Source organism: Anomalospiza imberbis, chromosome 5 (genome assembly GCF_031753505.1).
Source record: "Anomalospiza imberbis isolate Cuckoo-Finch-1a 21T00152 chromosome 5, ASM3175350v1, whole genome shotgun sequence".
Taxonomy (NCBI): domain Eukaryota; kingdom Metazoa; phylum Chordata; class Aves; order Passeriformes; family Viduidae; genus Anomalospiza; species Anomalospiza imberbis.
In genome coordinates this window covers 54,721,638-54,743,705 of record NC_089685.1, presented here as the reverse complement: position 1 = coordinate 54,743,705, position 22,068 = coordinate 54,721,638, and the positions used below count along the sequence as shown (strand labels likewise).

The following is a 22,068-nucleotide window of genomic DNA, read 5'->3' as shown; positions in this document are numbered from 1 at the left end:
AAAGCAGGCGGAACAGAGCAGTTGCTGGTGTACAGCAGCTCAGAGCCAGCTTGAACCAGCTGCTCCAGGTCTGTGTGTAACTAGCTGAAAAGAAGAGAGACAGTAAGCTGCTCTGGGAACCCTGCGCCACACTGCACCGTACAAATGCTTTGCAGTTACAGTGAATTTACTGTCTGCATGGATTTCTTCTATCACAGGCTGTCACCTCACTGCTTTAAATATGTCAATGTGCTTCAGGGGGATTTTCTCAAGAAAAGGAGCTTTTGTGACCAATTTTCTGATTCCATGGAGTTGGCATGAGCCTCTTTTCTGAGGTGACCTTTTTTTTCCAGAGTGACACTGTAATAAGCTACCACTCACTGATAACATCGGAGAGAGCAAAATCAGCACAGTTCCTGGTTAAGATTTGGTTAAGATTTGTAGGGTGTGTTTGGCCTTGCTTCCTTAGCTGCTTTCCTTCCAGGAGCAAAGCTCTGTGTTTAAAGAGGTAAGTACAAAGTTCAGTAATAAGCAATACATGCATGTCCATATGCCCAGCCCTAGTCAGGTGACTGAAGTCAGGACATAAATCAGACTTTTATCTCTGAGTCACTGCTTCTTTTTGTATGTTTCCAAAAGTCAAACCTAATGCTTGCAATTGCAAGCAGACAAAAAGGATCCAGGAGGTGGTCTGGCTGCTTCTTTTTTATCGGGAACTGAAGGGGATGGCTGTAAGATATCTGCCTCTTCTGGCAGAGAATGATTACAGAGATCAAAAGAATGAGTTCATTGGCACATGGTGGCAGATGCCCCAGCTACACCAGTTCTTCCCCCCTGCTCACTGCTGACACTGAAAGCAGAAGATCCACTCATTTGGCTTCTGCCTCAGGATCCTTCACTAGTGCATGTGTGGTATGGGAAAACCACCACGTCCTCTCTCTCCTGCCGTGCCTCCCAGGGGTCACACGCTGCTGGTGATTCACACAGGTGGTCCCCTGACTCAGTAGGTGGTGTGTTACTGTCCTGCATGACAAGAAAGCTTCCTGGAAAAGACTCAGCAGGATCCTCACCCTGTAGCACAGGACTCTGGAGGAAGCCGATGCCCTGTATCATGGTTCCCCCCTACAGATATGGCTGCGCTGTACGCATGGCTCTGTGGGTGCTGACAAAAGGTATCCTTGTCCCTTGGGACTCAAGGAAGTTGTGAAGTCAGCAGCTTGCCTGAGCAGTCCATAAAATCTCATTTTGGAATATGTAAAAGCCTAAGAGTGGCTGTATGTGTCAAATGAAAGGTCTTGACTGCCCACTTCCCATTTCTGATAGTGGTCAAAAAGAGATGTAAGAGCAGGGTAAGTACAGAGGGGTACTTCCCCAAAATATTCTCTCAAGGCCCAGCAATTCATGGTTTCCTGGCAACTAAAGGTTGTGTTGGACAGCTGCTAAAGGGATACCATCCCTGGAGTGTGGCTGACTGCACTCCTCTTTTGTGAGGAAATCCTCCAGCTACAGCTTATGGCAAATGAGGCAGCATGCTCCAAAACAGGAGACCACCTTTAGGGAAGCCGTAAAACCCTGGGTTTCCAAAGGTGAGGAAATCCCTGTGTAGCGGGAGCACCGTTTCTCAACTGGTTTGCCCCAGACTGCACCACATCAAGCTCCATGACAGACTTCAAAGCTCTTAACAGGCTTGCTCTCACAATGGCACAGGTGGAGATGTTCTTCCTCTGAACATTGTGTTTTGGTTAACCAGGTAAACAGGTGTTTTCAGACACTGTTGCTGTAGACGTGATTGTAATCTCAAAGCAGCATAGCCTGCTGATTGCCTTTCACATTGATGAAAATTTAGAGACTTTGGCAAAGAGGCAAGAGCTTTGGCCTGGATGGGATTATTATTGATGAAAGAATTGCTGCTCCATCCCTGGCATCAAAACTCACTTTTAAGTGCTGGGACTCCGAGATGCCTTTGAGAATGTCCTCGTCGGACACGGGGGATTGGGCTAGAGGCAGCTCATTTGATGAACAGTGATGTCAGGTGCAGTGTCTGCCAGGAGCTGCCCCTCGCAGGGCAGGCATTGCGGAGGTGAGCGGGGGCAGAGCGCGGCCGGCCCAGGCGGCTCGCCCGCAGGAACGGGAACGGGGCTGGGGTCTCCCGGCGAGGCCCCGGGAGGAAGCACGGCGGGTGCGGTGCCCGCGGGGGGAACTTGCGCCGGGGGCACCCGGCTCGGATAAAGTCACCGCGCATCCCCGGGACGGGCCGGGCGCGGCGGGCTGTGACTCGCCGTGGCTCGCCATGCAGGCGGGGAACCTCGCCCGGGGCCGGCGGCCGCTGGGCAGGTAGCGAGGGCAGGGCTGCGGGAGGCGGTGCCCGGCCAGGTGCCGGCCGGGGAAGGGCGGGGAGGGGAGGGGAGGGGAGCGGCGGCAGGTGACGGCCAAGCGATGCAGGCGGGCGGCGAGGGAGGCGCTGCCCTCGGGGCAGTGCGGGGGGCCCTGCGGACCCCCCGGCCTCTCCCCCAGTCCGCCTTTCTCCGTTTCTCCGCCGCCCCGAGGACGAGCGGAGCCGAGGGCGCGCACTTCAGGAGGGTGGCGATCCGCAGGAAATCCAGCGCCGCTGCAGGTGCCGGCGGAGCGGCGCCCACCGGCCCCGCGGGAGCCCCCGCCCGGAGCACGCCCGCAGGTAACGGGGCAGCGCCGCCGGGCGAGCGTCGCTCTGTCCGCGGGGTGGTTCCGGGGTCTCCCGTGGGCTTCCTGCGCCTGGCGGGCACGAACAGAAGGTGCTGTTCACCTGCCAAAGGCGGGGAGCTTCTCCTATCAGCTTCTGCCGTGCGGCGCTTGTGGCCGGGGCGGCTGCGGGACCGCTGCTTGCAGGGGTGAATTCGGGGGCTCATCAGGAGAAAGCCCCCCGCGCCTTCGGAGCTCATGCTTTCAGCACGAAATGTACTCAAGTTGTTATTTCTATTCATAACCACGTTTGTTACATTGTTATGTATTAGAACATTATTCCATATGTTTTTATATCTAAGAGTTTTGTACTAGCAGCTCTTAGGACGGCAGGGAAGCAGTGTTCCCCCTCTCACAGACCATGTCTTGCACCTGCCCCTCCCTAGTGCCTCCCTCTTTTCCCCCTTCAGCAACAACCTGTGCTAGACTTGTTTGACACGTTACACTTCAGAAAGCAGCTGCATGATGTTGAAAGGCACAGTCAGGCTGGCTACCTGGGGTGCCTTGGCCACCCTGAAGAAGTACTGTCGTAAAATCTGAACTTCAGAAAGTTGTCCTTTGTCACGCAGACACACATTTCTAGGTTTGAACTCTGTGATATGACAGCAAGTGCGATGTGCTGGCCGCATGTTTGTGGTGTCACGGCATCTTGGGTGTTTTATGGGTGTGTAGGGGAAAAGTGGGTGAAATAAAGCTTGCAATCTCTGCCATATGATTGGTATGATGTTGGGAATTATGACATGTCAAATACTAGGATGGGGTATTTTGCTTGGGGACAGTCAATTCCATGACTTCCTGGGCAAGAGGCCTGCTTAATTTAACAATGAATATGCACAGAGAAGAACAGACTACCACAACGCTGTTCGCAGGATCCTTTATTTTGGCTTTAATGTGTTTTTGAATTTGCGCATGAAACCACAATTTTTTTATTGGTGGTGGGATTTTTTTCCTCAAGGCTTTATGTGTTCGTTTACATTGAGAAAGAGGAATTCACCTTCATTGTCATGTGCAAAGTGGCAATTATTTTATTAGCCTGTGAGTTTGAAAAAGCTTGGTGTGTTTAACTGCCTACAGGACAAAGCAAAATTTCTCTCTCATTAGAAATTGACACTAATTTAAAAGCTTAGAAAAAAGAGTACTTGAATCTTCAGAGATACTTTGAAATTGATGGAAAATGCCAAACCAGGTATCTGGAGATAGTTTAGAGAAGGGCGTTGTGTGGAGTAACATGATTAACAATCTCTTTTTGAAGGGAATAACTGTTGTGGATTTGGTGTATTTTTTTTTCTCCTGCTGAATTAGAATTCAGAGTTTGTGTGACTTGAGTGAATTTTTACTTCAAAAGTGTGTGTGCATGTTAACTCAAAATTAGCCTCCCACCAAGAAACAGGTGTTTCACAGCTTGCTTGTTCAGCACTTTCACAAGCCAAGAGCTCTGCAAGGTGTGAGTGTGGCACCACTTGGATTCTGCAGAGGATCCAGCTGTCCTAGGAGCTTCTATCTCCACCTAGCCGACTTAATCAAGGCGTGAAGCCATCACTCAGAATACAGGGACGCAGTAACTCACTTTCATAGCAAGAAATAGCTTACTCCTGTCATCAGCACAGTCACCTCTGGCCTTGCTGCACATAAACTAGATTAACTTCTGTGACATTCGAATCTTGCACCGCTTCCCTGGCTTTGCGCACTGCAGTGCAAATTTTCGCCCTTTCTAGAAAGTTTTCCTCTGACCACTGACTCAATGTACATCTGCTGGCTCTGTGCTGTCTGTTGGCAGTCTCAGACATTGCAGAGTGCCTCGTGGGGAGCTGATGTAATTTGCATTCAGGACAGCATTCACTGCAGCAAGGTGTCTTCTAACAGAGACAGAAAAAAAAAATAGTTCCCTGATGCTGCTGTTGTAGCTCTGCCTGTAAATGGGTATGAAAAGATGGGATTATGTTATAGAAGCTTCAGTAATCTTTTGGGTTTCCACCTTGCAGTAGGAGATAACTCAATGAGACTCTAATAGCATGCTGCTCTAGTCTTTGAAAAATGTCTTTGTTGTTTATTTTTTAAATGCTAGAAGGATAATTGTGCCCTGCCTGTCAGTTTCTCATTGTTGTTGTTTTACCTTTGAAAATACAGTAATGAACACTGGATTTTGATTCTTCTTGTTCCTGGCTTTGTATAACCCACTGCATTTTTTTGACTGGTTTACAGTGATTGAAAATTTGTTATACAGTGTGTTCAGGGAAAACCTATACAATCATTAGGGCTAACCTTAGCAGTGATTTGTATCTCTAGGTACATTAGAGACCACTGACAAAGAAAAATAGCTGCTTTACAAGCCTTCCTGGGGATTTGAGCCTTTTTGACAGTTTTCTAAAATTGAGTTTTATCAAGGAGTTGATACTTTAAAATGTTGAGAGAGGAAGGTGAATATGAGGAAACTGCTTCCAAACATTCCTCTCTCTTCAAAAATGAGGGAAAGTAAAGCATAACAAAATGCTTTATGCAGAACTTGCATGAAAATACATTTTCCTCTCATTAGAGAGCTTCCTGTTTCTGTGGGCCAAATTAATCACCTGGGCCTCTTATTGAAGCAAAGGTGGGGAAGGGCCAAGAAATGGAACTTTGCTTTTACCATTTCTTTTCCCACTTCTCCTCCAAACATTTAGGATCAAAATTATCCCCTTAAAGCCAGTAAGAGTGTACTGTTTAGTTCATACACTATCCAGTCATGTCTATATATATGTTGAGTTGGTTTGATGTTTCTATTTAACTCTTGTCTGACAACATCTACTTTTCCCAATAATTCTTGTTTGCCCTGTAATATTGACTTCCTGGTGATCTGAATGCTGATTTCCTGAAATAAATTAAAAATTGTATTCACTCACTGATTTTCAAGTGACAATACACAAAATATTTCAAAGGAGAGTTGCAATTGACATGGGTTTGCTGAAACTTGCCTGTTCCTTTCTTTAGAAGCTTCTTTTCAATATAGCCTGACAGGCCAAAATCACTGAGGTTCTGGTAAGTACCATTGCTGAAATGCTTCTAGGCATTGCTGAAACTTGGAAAGTAATAATTTGCACACCCAGTACAAATTATTTTGTTGTACAGGATCGTAAAGCTGGTTTCTTTTGTAGATAAATTAATAAATGTGCTTGGGGGATTTCTGGATTGGAAGAGGAGAGCTTGTTCAGGGAATGTATTGCCTTTAGGTAAAAAGTAAAATCAAATATTGACAAAGGAAGCTGTTAATAACAAAAAAAAAAAAAAAAAAAAAAAAAAAACAACAAAAAAAAAAACACCAAACCAGTGATTTGCCCTTGGCTATTATTTTGTTCCTTTTTCTGTCAACACCCGTGCTGCTTGAAACTGCAGTTATCAGACTTTTCCCCCACTTCTTAAGTCCCAGTGAGAGACTATCTCATCTCCCAGCATTCCAGTAAAAATCCTGTTTATAACTGGGCAGTATTTGGCAGTGTTTGTCAGTATGTCTTGGGTACAGTGAGATCTGTGATAAAGCCCTTCAACTGCTGTGTTTTGCACTGTTGTGTCTTAAAGTAGTGTTATGCATTTGATAGATTGTCTTCCCATGATGAAGGATTTGTCAGAGGGAAAGGAAAAATATGAAGCAAGGAAATTTTAAAATGAGGCACTTTTTCCTCTAGTTCTCTTAATACTGGGCAGATTTTCTTCAAAACATTTCTGTCAATTCAATATTTTAATCAAATTACTGATTGTGAATTTTGTAGCTGAAACTCTGTTTCTATGAGAGGAAAAAATGGCTTTCTGTTCCAGAATGGGATGCTGTGTATATTAGCTGTCCTAAATATAAGGCGATCTGGGATGAATATTTACACTCAGATGATCAGAATGATCCTTTTCATCTGTGTTAAATCTGTGAATAAACTTTGCCTCCAGCTATTGATGGTCAAAAAATTTTAATCAAAAGCATAGCAGAGGACAGCTCAATATATTCACGCCATTGTCAACAAACTCGTGTACTCCTGACAAAGGGAGAGAGAATGCTGCTTAGGGAGTGTATCCCCAGAGCACCAGGTTGTGTAAATAACCTGAGCATAAAGGAGGAAACTGAAAGAGGAATTTTTAATGGTTTCTTCACCTAGCTGCCTTGGAAATAGCATTTTAACAGAGATAAGCCTTTAGCAGAAAAGACTTTTGAAGTAAGTGTAGGGAAGGGAGGATGGGACTCTGTTGAAATGTTGGCAAGCCATGTAGAAATCAGATGTGGTCCCAGGGTGCAGATACACAGCAGTAAGGTGATATCAGAATATATGGAGAATTGAGTAAAAACAGGAGAGAAGGAAAATTACTGCTACAGAAGTCTGCAAAGCTAGGCATGTAAAGAAATGTATTTCTAATGAGTTTCAGAGCAATTTGACACTTCTGATTGCACCGAAACTCAGTAAAATGGAGCATAACGTGTTAAAATTAGAGGCAAAAGACACTGAGTGGAAGGTAGGACAGAGCAATGAAATAGCATTCATTATAAGTATTAATGCTAAGTATGTCAGATGTTAATGTGAAACAAGTTAAATAGCCTGGAAAGAAGGAAAAATGTGGTGGAACTCTAGTGTGACATGGGAAATTCTGTGATCTGTAAATGACTTCTGAACAAATGTCTTGCAGCACAGGTGATAATGTAGCTTAGAGGTGTTTCCCCTCTAAGCTACCCTTCCCCTCATGGGTAGCTGCAGGCACTTTCCTTCCCACATACATGCTGGTGTGGCCAGACTTAGGTAAGGCTGGGAGAGAGACAATGGTGAACAATGATTAAAAAGTCACTGGTTGAGTGGCTGAATGTCTTCTGGCCTTTTTAAGGGTTTGGCTTGTTATTAGCTGAGCATGTGATGTTTCTATGCCATGCTTTTGGCTCTGCTGGTCGCCGTTGGGGACTTTGTGGCGCTTGAGAAGCAGAAGTCAACAGAGAGGTTTCTAACTGCATCTTCGGTGTGTCGTCTGTTTCTGTGAAGCATGAGAGGCCTCAACCTGGAAAACTTGAGGCCAGATCCCCCTGCCCATTCCTGGTGTCTTCTCAAGGTGGAAGAGCTAGGGGAGAGTGCAGAGCTCCCTGCACTGCCTCTGCTTCTGGCTGAGCATCCAGATCTGATCAGTTGCTGTTCCTTTTGGGGACTGCCCAGCCTTTAAGCTCCAGCTAGAAAGTTGGGATAGGATGATTTTTTATTTATTTACTTAAGGCTTCATCTTCCTACTAGGCTGAGACATTTGGTTGCTTAATCTCAGGAGTCTGTCATATGCCATGTGACTTTTTTGAATGCTGTAGTATTGCCAGCTCGCAGGAGAACAGGCTCCTAGTTTCTCTTCTACCATGAAACAGGTATTCTAAATCAAAAATCGAAGTTAGGGTCTACAGCAGACTTAAAAAACTCTAAACTCTGCAAATTCCCTGAACTGCAAAATTTTTAAAGCAAATAATATTTGAAGACTGATTGCTTTTTAAATATTTTGTCTTGTGTCACAAGGGCTTGATGACAACTTGTTGCAGTGAATTATTAGAATGTTTTTCCTCTTTGCCATCACTTACCATCATTCACTATCTTGTCTGTGATACTTCACTTCCTTAATTAAATACTAGTATATATGCATTATTTATATTAACATCAGTAACTGAGTCAGGAAATTAAACTTACTGGCTGATTAGGTCTCTCTTCAGAAATGGTGAGTTAAGAATGAAAGCAAAGTCACTGATACAGAAAAAGTCAATTGTTTTTGATAGAATTGAATTTTTTCTCAGTTTTATGCAATTATACTGCTATCAGCCTTTTCTTCAACTGGCTCTTGCTAAAACGTCCCTGTCTTAATACAAACATACTGTGCTTTCCTATTTATTTAGTCTGACACTAACTCTCCTTATTAAGTGGTTGCATTTCATCTGCGAGGGTAGAATCCTTTTGTACTTCAATTATTCTCCTAAGGTTTAGTGGTACTAGAGCATTCAAGAAAGTAATGTGAGATGAGGCACCTGGGGATGGCTTTCAAAAGCCTTAAAATTCTTAATTCTCGAAACTTTAAAAGAGGGCTTTTATGTCTTTATAACGAAAGCTTGGAAATTTTTGTGTGAAAATGTGGTTCTAGGGAAGGCTTTGCAAAACACCCGCTTTTTTGTGGTATGTACAATAAAATCAGAATTGCTATCAGTGCATAAAATTCAGCATTTGTGTTTTGGTTTATTTTAATTCTAAATATAGATCAATGTGAATTTTGTTAGGATGTACTTTAAACTTGAGAGCAAGTTGCATCAATCTACTACTAAAAATCATCGTTCATTTTAGGAAGCAGAGTGGTTGTAGTGCAGCAGTTTAAGCTGACCACGTTCTGGTAATCTGAGCAGACTGTTGCTCTGTAATTACCTCCTTGTGCTCTTGAGTTATGCATGATAATGCAGGAAACAGTGTTCTTCATAATTTATTAATCTATAACTGATCCAGGGGGCAAACAGGCTCACCAGACCTGCAAGTCAAGGGCAGGCAGGTGCCTGAGCTGGCTGTTAAGGTGCTCTTTAAGCCTGCCAAGGTAGGTGAGGCAGCAGGGGGTAATTGCCTGCCAGCTTTTGTGTTTGTGGAGGGGTCAAAACAAAACAGCCCAAGAGGTGGGTTGTGCACATGCTTCTAAACTCCCCTACCTCCTTTCCCTGGGCTGGATCAAGCATAGAGGGTGTCCTTAGAGCAACATTCCTGTCATGCAGTCAAGGGTGAGAGAAATATCCAACTGCTGTGGATAGCCAGCAGGAGACCTGGCTCGTGCTGGTGTGGGCTGCCCTTGTTCTTCAACTTCAGTGTGCAGAATTACCCCTTTAACTGTTCATTTTATTTATTTTCTGTATAAGGGCTGCTTGTGCATGGGACATATGAAAAGCTTTTTGTTCATGGAAATGAGAACAGTATTAACATTGTGTGTGCTAATAAGGAATTTAAAGGAACTTCAAAACCCAAGCGAGTTACCTCTTCAAAGGATTTTCATGGAGTTCAAACAAACAAGTGTCTGTTCATCATAACTGTGGAGAATGATTACTTCCTGGTTTTAAAAACTGTTACCTTTTGACACTATTATGGTTGCTTTTCCCAGGTGGCCAATGCCAACTGTAAAGATCACTAGTTTTTTATGAGATTTTTGGGGCTGTTGTCACCAAATGCAGTTGAGCTGCTGGAGAAAAGTAGGCTTACCATTTTAAAACCTGAGTAATATCGGGGTGTTTTAACGTGGTATATATCATGTACCTTATCACTGTGAATATTGTGCCCTCTTTGCTAGGTCCCAAGTGCCATTTAGGCCTTGGATGGGACTGGATCCTGATTAAAATGAATCTTAATTGAATTTTGTGCCTCTTGTACCTTACAGAAAATGTTGAGATAGGACAGTGGTAGGTTCTAAATGAAAAAGGGATCAAGTAGTTTCACTGTGCATGTCTTATGATTCAAAGGCTTACATCATTTAGAAAACAGGAGTGTTTTAGCGGTGTTGTGTGCATCTCAAACTGTCACATTACTTTTTTTCCCAACAGGGCTAAACAGTTGTTGATTAAAGGCATCTGCCAAGCCCTTTATTGATTGCTTGTGTTCTGCTGGGGTCAAGGCAGCTGTGACCAGCATTTATCTGAAATAGCACGCAGAATATGACAATGGACCAGGGTTCTGGTATAGGAGACATCAGAAAGCCTTCACAGTCTTCTAAAACTACTTTGGTCCAGATATTTCAGACTCTTCTTCTCTAAAACCTCATTATTTTCACTATGGTTTTCTGGGAAAATATTAATGTAGTCCTTTCAAATAACAAAGAGATTTAAAAGTGGACACAGAGAAAATGACTGGTGTCTACAAATGTGGGTTGGTAATGCTGCTGAAGTACCTGCAATGGGGAGCAGCTCCAGTTTATAACTATTCCAGTTCATTTGTTTAGACGTGATATTAGGAATACTCAAATATGGCGAAGTTACAGAATCCAAACCCTCACTTGCAGAGAGGTGACTCTAGAGCAATGCAAGCGAAAACTCCAGTTACTGTGCTGACACCCATAAAGTGTCACAAGTGCTCCTTTGCAGCACCAGCCTTTCGCATTGTTTCCTTTTGCCTAGAGGTGGAGGTAATTGATAGATCAGGAAAAAAAATTACAAAATTCTGTGTCAGTGTTTTTTGGAGAGAGTTTTCTGCAGGAAAAAGAATTCCATTCTGTCTGCTGCCCTGTGGTGTACAGTGCTATTGCTCACACCATTGCTGTCTTAACAGGAAAAAAAAAAATCTTTCTCTCTTTCCTTCCTCTCACTGCAGGGAAGGAGATTAGAAACCTGAGCAGAAGTAGATGAATTGTTCTCTGTGGACACCATGAGAGTGCATATATTTAGCAGTCATAATTTTCCACAGTGCTCCGCTGAGCACTTTTGCTTGTACAAAAGTACTTATGGAAGAAAAGAACCACTCCTGCCCCTCTCTGCTCCCCATACATTCATTCTCAGGTGGTTCTTTGTGCCCCTGAATCTATAGTTTGGGATGGAAATGGAGGAATTTCTCCAAGTACTCTTCCTCTTTCAGAAGTCAAACAAAGTAGCTGCTTGCTGTCAAATGTTAGCTTCAGTTTCAGGAAGGAAAAACGCTTTTTAAATATAAGAAGTGAGAATATATTATCCTTCCTATGACTGACAAGGACTACATGCTTATTATAGTCAGTGAGCTGGCAGGCAACACTAAATGTAGGGTAAGGCTAGCAGAACTGGGAACTCAAGTACGCAGAGCTGGGGGATCCTAAATCCTGTAGTTGGATTTTTTTTTTTTTTTGGTTGTTTTGCTATCTGTGGAAGAGCAGGTTGTTTGGAGTTAAAATACAGTATTTGCTATGGCACAGGGTATAGAAGCAGGATCATCTTTCTGATGAGTTTTTTTCAGGTATAGTGTACAAGGGATTAGAAAAGCAGGAGCTATTCCGTAACTATGGAGAGGACTGCATGGTGCTGAAAGGACCCTATTCCTAAGGATTTTTTTTTCTTTATTCTTTTTTCTTGGTGCATGGGCATGCATTGAAAGAAGGAAGGAGAATTCTGATAATTAGTAAGCATGTTAAACTCGAAAACTTCTGAACTGCTGAACAGTGAAATGAAACAATGAAAACTGAACAGTGTCTGCTAGCAAGCCACATAAAGCTAGATAATGAAACTCTGATCATGGAGAAGAACCTCCATTTTTACCACAACCTTTTGAATGACATATGTGCAAATACAGAACCAAATTTTGTGTGGAATGTATGCTTCTCCCTCTATCCTTTTTTTTTCCTATGTGTGGATGCTATAACTTTGAACAATCTGTGGTTTAAATTATGATCATGTAAGTAATTATTTAGTGAGTGTAGAAAATCAACTCCTTTACTCTTTTCTACTTATTAACTTGGCAGTGTGGAATTTTGGGTTTGTGGGGTGGATTTTTTTTGTTTGTTATTTTTAAATACTATTCTAGTATTGGTTCCCTAATTAGGATTTAGCTTATACATTTAGGAATATACAGGCAAAATAACTTTCTGAAAAAATGCATAATGTTTGTTTCCTGATTAGTGGATTGTAGGGAATGACTGCATATCTTCTCTGATTCATTTATTTGATATTAAAAAGGAAGCAGGTGTGAATTCTTTCTATCAATTCTAATTCAAGCATTTGAATTTAAAAAATAAGATAAAAGCACACCTGTGTTTTTCAGCTCCTAAGAGATTAAAAGGAAGGTAACTGTAACAACATTATATCTATGACAAGAATCTGAGTTTTGAAATCTAAACCAGATTTTTATTCTACTTCTGTTAAGGTAATTCTAATATAAAGTTAGTAAGGTAATTTCTATTTAATAACTTTATTCTACTTCAGTATCTTTGAAAACATTACCTGTGTTGCTTTACCCACAGAATTGTGCCCTGTGTTGAAAGTATGGAAATTCAGTCTTAGTACATGAAAGCTATGTAAAGTTAAGATATGAGCAGCTGCATATTGCTCTTTATTGACAAATATCAATAAAACAACAGGTAGGCAAGTCTTGACACATGAATATTGAACTCCATGTTTGTACACAGACTTAAATAGGGATCCTGCTTTTATTAGGGTCAAAACAGGCAGGCAAAGTAAATGCAGTGTTTTTTTTAATTGAATTTAAAATCTTATTTCCCTCAAGGCATCTCACTGATGCCTTTACTAAGAAAAGCATAATAAATTGCTTCTGTGCTGGAACCAGGGAGGGAAGGCTGCACCACAGCAGCTGTGAACATGCAGCAGTGGGGATGGCAGGATTTAGAGGTTGGACTACCAGAGTTCTCCATCCTGCTGCCATCCCTTGGGCTGGAGCTGTGGCAGAGCTGTGCTCGAGCAGCAGGGGCTACTGCTGGATTTCCAGCTGGCTGTGGCTCAGCAAAGCTGGTCTGGTTTTCCTTCTTGGACTGGCTCAGGCTACAGACAGTGGTTGATTTAGCAGTGTTTAGGGGTATAATATTAAACTCCTTAGAGGTTCTGAGCTTTTCATATTCAGGAAAAAAAAAAGGAAAGGTGATAACAGCATTATTAATATATGGTTTCCTCTATCTTCTTTTGTATATCTCTTCAGATGGAGCTCCTCACTCCAGCATAGTTTTTAACAAAACTTCCAGCTGACTTACAGCTCATGGAAGAGAATTTAATACACAAACTGATAGTGATAGGACAAGGGGAGCAGTTTTGAACTAAAAAAGGGAGAAATTTTGATTAGATGTGTTAGGAACATATTTTTTACTCATGAGGTGGTGAGGCACTGGCACAGGTTTCCTGGAGAAGTTGTGTTCAAGGCCAGGTTGGATGGGACTCTGAGCAACTTGGTCTGGTGGAAGTTGTACCTGCCCATGGTGACGAGTTGGAATTAGATGATCTTTAAGGTCCTTTCCAACCCAAACCATTCTGTGATTTTATGGCTCTTCATACACTGAACTTTTTTGAACTCTTTGAAAGTCTTGAGTACTGATCTACAGCCAGTAAATCAGGTTTGGTTTTTCTAAGGTTTAATTTAAGTGAACTTTTTGCAAATATGCTGTCCCCGATATTGCTAGGATTCAATAGAAATGGTTGTGCTGAGTAAATTGGCCATGTCATATGAAAGGTGAGGGGATTTCTGACCTGTCTGCTGCATATTTACTTAAAATCAGACCTGGTGTTTTTTATGATCAGGTGAAAGAAATATGACCACACAGAACACAGGTTTGTTTCCCACAGACTTCATTCAAAAGGTTTCTCTGTCACAGATTAATCTGTGATTAATTGCAAAATGGTTACAATTAGCAATAACTCAGCATGATAGTTTTCTATCCTTATTTCAAAGTCTAGTATGAAAACAGAGCAATTTACCTGCATATCTCTTTCCTTGAGAGTGGCTACTTGTGAGCTGGAGATCAGTGAAGAAAATTTGGAATTGAGGGTGAATTGCCTATGGAAACGGATAAAAGGTAAAACATCCTTAACCTTTTAGTGGCTTTGCTGTAATTCCTACACTATGCTTTTCATATCTGCAGTGTGGTTACTTATGCTGGGTAGTGAAACCTTTCTAAAACTCAATTTTGCTTTCTGCTTCCATGGCAATAGATGCTCTTAAAAAAAAAAAAAAAAAAAAAAACCAACAACCCCAAAGAAAGAGCAAATGCACTTCTCGTTTTCCCTGTGTCTGTGCAACTTAACACTTCACCTTCAGAAACTGCTCTAAGGGCTTGTTGAATGCCTCTCTGAATCCCTTAGTGACTCTGCTGATGGTTGACAAAATTTGTCTCAACAGTTTTCTTCCCTGTCCCTCCTCTTTGTGACTGAGCAGCATAAGAAATGATATACAAGTTATTTGCTGTAATTTTTCAGACATGTGAAGCAGATATATTTGTCAAATGTGCTTCCATCTAAATAAAAACAAATTATTTCTAGGACTGTTTTGTCAAATTGTAAGCCAAAATGCTGGATCCTGTACAATACTGTGTCCCAAATTTAGTAAATTTTTGTACATTTTTATTTTATTTTCAAGCAGCCCTGGGTAGCAAGTAATACAGTTTTGAATGGATTGAGGCTCTTTACAACTTATTTTTTCAAATCTATAATGTTTTCATTTGTAATGTTCTCATTTGTATATGTATTTTTCATCTCAGGAGCAAATCATCAGCCTTCAAGCTTTTGAAAGTATTTCCTTTGATAAAATATTTTTGACCTATTTATCTTAGTTTGTGTGATAAGTATAGTTTTACCTTCAGAATTGTCTTCTCTGCAAAAGAAACTTTAAAGGACGAGAACTCCATTTCCCTTCAAAAAGAGGAGTCAGCTACTATGTTTTATTTGATTGATATCTCTATCTTATTGGACAAATTATTATTAAAGCTTCGTATTTCTGTATAAACCACTGGAAAGGACTATGGCGGAGAAGATTGCAGGTGATGTTTCTATATTTTAGGATGTCTTTACGCCAGACTATTAAATTAGAGAAACAGGAACTACTTATCAGATTATTGCTTTTGGCCTGCTCTGCTGATACTGAGATTGCTTTGAGAGCAGTGCTGTGAAGAGACATCCTTCAAAACACTGACCCAGTGTGAAATGAATACAGAATGTTTCAGCTGCAGGGCTATTCCAAAACTGTTTTATATGAGCTTATTACTGCACTTGCAAAACTGAGAAGCAATTGGTATAAGCTGAGCATTCTTTGTGTCCCAGATCTTAAAAAAAAAAAAAAAAAAAAAGAAACCAACATTACTTCTTCCTTCTACCAAACAGCTGGAAGTGTGAAGTGTGTTTATGACCATCTTGTAAGTATTTTTGATGTGGATGCCTTGTTTTACAGATAAACTGGCAAGAATTGGGTATGGGTGACAAAAAACCCACTTTCATTTGATGTCAGCTCACTCGTTCCTGTGGGAAGGATGGGGAAGGCTCAGCAGGCAATGATACTGCTCTGCAGGGAATGATAAGTGCAGTCTAACAATATATTCCTCTGGTTGCCACAGTACTGTGCTTTCCATTTGTCTAGGTAGAGTTCTGCTGTTCACTGAAGTTTCTGCTTTCTGGAGGAGGTTATGCACACAGAGAGAGCAGTAGGCATGAAGTGGAGGCATTCTGAGCTTGTGTGGGGTCTTGCCATCTTTCTCTGCACCCACAAATAAGAGCAAAAAGTAAGAATAAAGCTCTCACTTTAAAAACATTTTCACATATTCATAAAAGACCTGAAGAGTGCAATATTCTGGTGGAAAAAAAATGCTCTCCCCCTCGTTTTGGCCTTGAAAACCACAAAAGGAAGTGAAAGAGACAGCGAGCCCTTCAGTGTATAGGTTGTGCAGCCACCTTGGGTGGTGGCTCTGAGGATATAGCTCAACGTCAGCTGGGTGTAGAAAGAATCTCGTTTGACCTAAGGAGAAAATGCAAATCCTTAATTTCTTACCAAATGCTCATAGATGTCTTCACTGGTAAGTAAATAAATTGCTGTATGTAGACAAGAATCCTTCAGAAAAATAGGGTAGGGTGTGCATGTCGTAATTTTCCATAGAACTTTCCTTAAGGCAAATATTTAATGCAGCAAATGTTTAAGTGAAAAAAGTAATCAGGGATTTGTTTACTGAGAAACACTGAAGGACAAAAAGAAAGGGGGGGAGTGGGATAAAAAAGCAGTATTCTATTCTGCCAACAATGTGATTCAGAATTAAATTCCTGCCTGCAGTTAATTGGGATTGATTGTTTCTAAATTATGCATAAGAAAAGCAAAGGTATTACTCAGTGGGGTTAATCAGAGAGCTGGGAGAGCAAGTTTAGAGTTTTTCATTCTGCAGCCAGGATTTTACATGCATACATAACAGCTAAATATCCTGTTTTTCTGAGGTATTGAGATTGAGCTCTTCTGAAAACTGCTTCATTAATTTACAAGTCTGAATATTGGATTTTTATTTCTAACTTTAGACAGGTAAACCAACAGATTCAGGTATCTAATTTGGTGCATTAATATCAGTAAGTATATTTCTAGGTATTTTAACTGTTTTTGGAAACCCAGAAGTGCCTATGTATAAAACAATGGTTTCTAGCCCCGTTTCAGCACGTGAAATTGTCAGTAAAAGCTAAATCTAAGCTGAGCAAATGGCTTCTGTGGACAGCTGATGTTTGTGCGGCAGTGAAAATGGGAGGTCTAGAATGCAGTAATTAGAGAGGGTAGTCAATACTTGTTAATGAAGGCAGTGCTTGTGATCTGTCTTTGAAAGGGGAGCAGAGCAGCGCTGCCCTTCCTGCAGTGCCTTATTGACCTGCTGCAGCAGCCACTCTGCTCATCCATGGAATAATGGACATGCTTTCTTTAAGAATAAATAACCTCATTTCCAAAAAGTGCTGGAAATAGTCCAGGAAAAATGGAAGGTGCTTGGGACTGCAAGGTGTATGGGTACATAATGTGTGTATGCAATTACAAGGGGTTTTGGTGGGATTTACAAGCTCCAATAAGGGCTTTTAAAAACAATTTCCCTATTTTTAAAATGTGACTTTCATTTTTGTTAAACAGACTAGTCTAAAGGGTTTGTGCATAGCTCAAATGAGGGAAATTTAGTCTGTGAACAATTTGCTGCTGTGAAAGGATAATAAATGAAATATGAGGTGTTTGGCAGACAAGCCTCAGAAATGTTTCAGTGATTTACTTCTCTGGGAAAGCCTCTTGCCACGTAATTCCATTAACTGTATGACATGGCCATGCAGTAGCCAAGCGTGTCACTGCCCTTGAATTTCCATTTTGTTCACTCTCTTTTTTGTGCTGTTCCCATGAACTGTTTTCCTGCATCTTTCCTGGGGTGCCAGCTTCTCGGAGGTGATCAGAATAGCCAGCTTGTGGTGGTGACCTCTTCTATATTGTAGCTGTCAGAGCGAGTTTGAGAGGATCAAAGATGGAGAAAGGGGGCTCTATTAGAAAATGAGTCTTTGCATGGCATTTCTTTCAAGGCTATTCTAAATCTGGCTTAAGATGAAGAACGTGTCACTGAGGTCTCTGCTATGCTATTTAGTTCCACAATTACAGAAGAAAGTACCAAAGATAGAGAGCTGCTCATTTTCCCATGAAAAGGGAAAGCTACCACTTATTTCCTTTTAGAGCAAGGTAAATGAAAGGGAGAACTTTTGGGAATTCTCCTGTGAAGTGTTAGTACATTGTTTTAATCAATTTTGTTCAGTGTAGGTGTGTTGCCATGCGTGGGAAAAACATGTACAACCCCCCAAATTCTGCTTCTTCAATTAGTCATGCTTTTTTATGGTTATTAACATGATTTGGTAGTGATCAAGGCTGTTCTCAGAAGTTCTTACAGCACTCTATAAACATGCTGGGTAAGGTCCTGATATCTCACAGTACTCAGAGCTGCTTTGTATAAAGTAAAACATTCTGCTGACTCCTGGGCTCACAATGTTCGCGATTCCCAAATCTATCACTTGGAAGCCTGCGTTGGCCTATATGGATTGACTTATTTTGTTCTTTAAAAATGCTTCAGTTATTGAAAATATTTTATTTCTCAATTACTGTTAGGAACAATGAACACTTAATATCCTATTCCTGTTGTAAAGGAAAAGTCTTTTTGGAAGTGACTCCTGTCAGGACTGCTCCAACTTAGGAGTTGCAGGATGGTCAGTGGCAGACCACTGGTGCTGGTGGTGGGTTTTAGATTGCCATCCTAATCCAATGGACATTTAAAACTTCTTTGCCAAGATGTTTGCAAGATGGCCACATGAACCTGAGCGGGTTTTATGTGGTGGTATATTGAAACCACTTGTTGACCTCTGTTTAGCAATGGTTTTCTTTGTAGATGATTTATGCACTGGTGTTCACAGTCTTTTACATTTTCTGCACTAAACTCAGTGTGGTGGGACTTCAAATACCACTTCTGTGCTCAAAGATAGAGGGTTACAATTTCAGCCAGGCCAGAGCCATAGGAAAGGTTGTGTCTTTTACACTGGTACGTCTGGGGAGAGTAAAAAGGGTAGGAAGTCAAGCTTTTGAGTAAACTGAACACCACCAAAATTGAATGCTGCTGTTCAGACTTATTTTTCTATTTGTTCTCTTTTTGGTAAATCTGCTCACTGTACTTGAAGTGTAGATGGGGTCTTGTTTGGGAAAGCATAACCTCAAAGCACAAATCTTATATGACTAAAGAATGAGCTACATTGGTCTACCTGTACTTTTTGACAGATGAAAAGCCTTATTTAGATATTTCCTCTCTGCTGTCTTGCTGGAACCATGAAGTCGTTCTCTTTTGATGGACCTGCGTGTGATTTGAAGCAAGGAGGAAAGAAAATGATTCTTTAAACAAGGCATTTGTGTCATTGTAGGAGTTCTGGCAACACAGCGTAAAGAACTGATGTTCTGTGTATGAAATACCATTTTCAATGGAAAATGTTTGCTTAGAAGAAAGTATATTAATGTTGCTCATTTCAGTTCTGTAAATTTTACAGAAGCCAGGCTGGAGTAGGAGAGTCCAGTTTTGGTTTTGTAAGTCGAGAAAAACAAAAGCACAGATGACTGCTGCACTTACTGTTTCTACCTGAAGTGTTGTCTGTCACACATTTGAAAAAAAATCAACCTTCCCGTCTTCCTAAGCTGCTTCTGGTATGTCTAAAGTAACCAAGACAAACCAAACCAACTACAGTCAGAGAACTGTGATTTACGCATGGTGAGGATAGATGACAAGTTTGTCTGGGTTTTAGACTCCATATCTCAGTTTCCATGCTCAGCCTCAGGTGTGGCTGAGCCCTTCCTCAGCAGGGGAGGCTGGTGCAGAAGGTACAAGGGGGAGCCAGCTGTGCAGCTGATGTCTCAGGTTCTCCCAGAGACACCTGTTCTGGAAAGTTGTTTGCTAAGTTGGTTCTGTCATGTGCTCTTTTTTACTGTTATTTCTTCTTTGCATCTGATTTCCTCAATGATCTGAGCTGGCCAGACATGGCTCAGGGCACTTTCTGGCTCAAAAATTTCTGTTCTCTCCTGGCCCCTTGGACATCCTTTTATTTGAGATATCTGCCACAGTTCAAGAAGTCCTAGGCCTGTGCTCTTTTCTCTACTGCCTTAATATGTGATCTTCCTGTGAATTTTTGTCTTTAGGATCCTGACATTGCCTAAAAATAGCTCATGGTAATTATTTTTTTTTTTTTTTTTTTTTTTAATCAGACTGTGCTATTACTGTAAGATATGTGGAACACAAAGGCTATGATACACAGCACTGTAACTGCAGTGAGAATCTAATGAAATACAGTCCTTATGTAATGAAGGTTCCTTATGATTACCCAGATATCTCAGAAAATAGCTGGGGTTTTTTTGTGAAACCTGTGTCCGTTTTTAAACAAAAGTTTAAAATATAAAAGAAAACGTAAACGTTCCTCATTAGTATTTTATGTCTCTCAAATAGTCAAAATGAAACTGGAGAGCCAGTGGCAGTGTCTGCAGTTAGGTTTATTTTTAAAACTTCTGTCTTTCTCTTGAATGTATTCCAGATATGTATTTTTATCTTCACACCTCCGGAAGACACAGTGAGTATCTGACAGATAATTGTAAACCTGATAAACTTTCTTTGCACTTTCACACGTTTTGACACTTGAACTTTTAAATATCAGTGTTTTATACATATTAGTACAGCGGAAAGGATGGGCTAAGAAACACATATTTTGTTAAAAAGGCACTTTTTAACTGACTTTTGCAGTGTAAATATTTTTTTTAATTTAAATTTCTCTTGAATGTAGTCAAGCCACTCTATACTTATGGAAAGCTTCTTTGGTGTCCTGTCTTTAGTTTTTCTCTCTCCTTCTGTGTCCCTTGATAAGACTTTTGAGACTGAAGTAGGATATTGAGATTCCTGTTTCATGGACCAGTTTGTACTGTAAATAGGACAGTAAATGGTTGGCTGGCTACTTTTTCATCAGGAAGTTTATACTGCCTTAGAGATTTATCTGTCACTGAAAGTAACATCCATGCTGATTGCTCTGAAACAGCAGTGAAATACAATAACTATGATTGAATTGCTGCTATTGGGATAATGGTGGAGGGGAGCACTACAAAATAATGAACTGTCAGGTTCCAGTAGAAATCTGCCCTTTTTTTAGTCTAATGTTTGTGGTTTCCAGTGGATTCTGCTTTTTGTCATGCTTGCTACATAGGTGTTTAAACTTGTATAACAATACCTGATGATAACGATCTAGTCTTTTGGCTAATTATCACTTTCAGTGCAGAGTAGCTCCCCACACACATTGGGTACTACCCACCCTTGTTATTACAGAGGAAAAAAATTGCATCTGCTTCTTCCCTCAAAAGTGGTGAATTTTAGGTCATTTGGTTGCTTCTGATTCAAGAGAAAAGGTAGCAGAATTTCTAGCAAAAAGTTTGTAATCTGGAATAAATGTTTCCTGGTTGTCTAGAGTGGTTAAAATAAATGTCAACTGATTGTGGGGGTGTTAAGGGACGTGACACTGTGCTTATGGAGCTGGGTTTCTTCCTGCATGTGTCTTTTCTATGCTTTTTCCAGCTGATACTCTATGTGATGTGTATGAAACCTAAGTGCAGATGTTATATAATGAATCACTTTTTTTGTTGGTTTGTGCACCTTTACATCGCTTCTTCCTTCATCACCTGTTTGAGGGAGTTTCTGTTAAACTCTCAGAAATGTCACAATGGTCATCCTTCATGTCTCTTGATATCAATACTGTGCCATACAGACATATTTTTCTCTTACAAATACTTAATCTGACAAAAGTAGTTTAGTTTCAAGCACATTGTTACATGAGTAAAACCTTGCTGCTTTTTTCTTGTTTTTTTTTACTAGAGTTAGCCCTTTTAGGTCCTAAAATACTTGTGAGCTTATTAACAGTGCTTCTCTAAAATATCAACAAATAGTATTGCTGAGAGACCTGCACATGAATAATCTTAAAATACCGAGAGAAATGTTATATCTGCTGTCTTCCCAGAAGCCCCGTGCATCAGCCAGTAAAAATAGATTAGTGATGATATAGTAGTAGCAACAGTCTCAGTCTAGAACTTGTTCCCTTTGGAGTGGGATGTGCAGAACTAAATCCAGACAGGCACATGGGAGACTGGCAGCCCTGTGGGTAGCGATGTGAGTGGGGAAAAAAGCAACATTGGTTGCATTTTCGGAATAGCTCTTTTGATGCTGAACCTGGGAAATCATGAGATGACTTTTAACAGGATTCCCAGGATCCTGGAAATTTGCTGTCTTCTCGGTGGAATTTTTCCATACAAGGTCAGTATCTAAACTCCCTAGTGGTGTTTTTCAAATATACTTTTAGAACAGCTAACTCTTTAAACTTGGCAAAGACAAGCAGCTGCAGCCCTAAAATGATCCTTGGCAGCTGATTACCGCTTTGCC

At 41.1% G+C, this 22,068-nt stretch overlaps 1 protein-coding gene across 3 annotated transcripts in view; it reads left to right on the top strand.

Annotated features, from left to right (window-relative positions):
* The first annotated feature begins 2,388 nt into the window (after positions 1 to 2,388).
* Positions 2,389 to 22,068, top strand: part of FGD4 (FYVE, RhoGEF and PH domain containing 4) — a 98,350-nt gene continuing 78,670 nt past the window's right edge. Inside the window, exon 1 of one of the 3 annotated variants that reach the window (XM_068190861.1) lies at positions 2,389 to 2,653. In XM_068190861.1, the coding sequence (XP_068046962.1) occupies positions 2,416 to 2,653 (238 nt within the window). In that variant the 5' untranslated portion in view covers positions 2,389 to 2,415. Of the gene's footprint in view, positions 2,654 to 16,027; positions 16,150 to 22,068 lie in introns of those variants that run through there. The other 2 variants (XM_068190857.1, XM_068190859.1) reach the window with 2 other exon arrangements.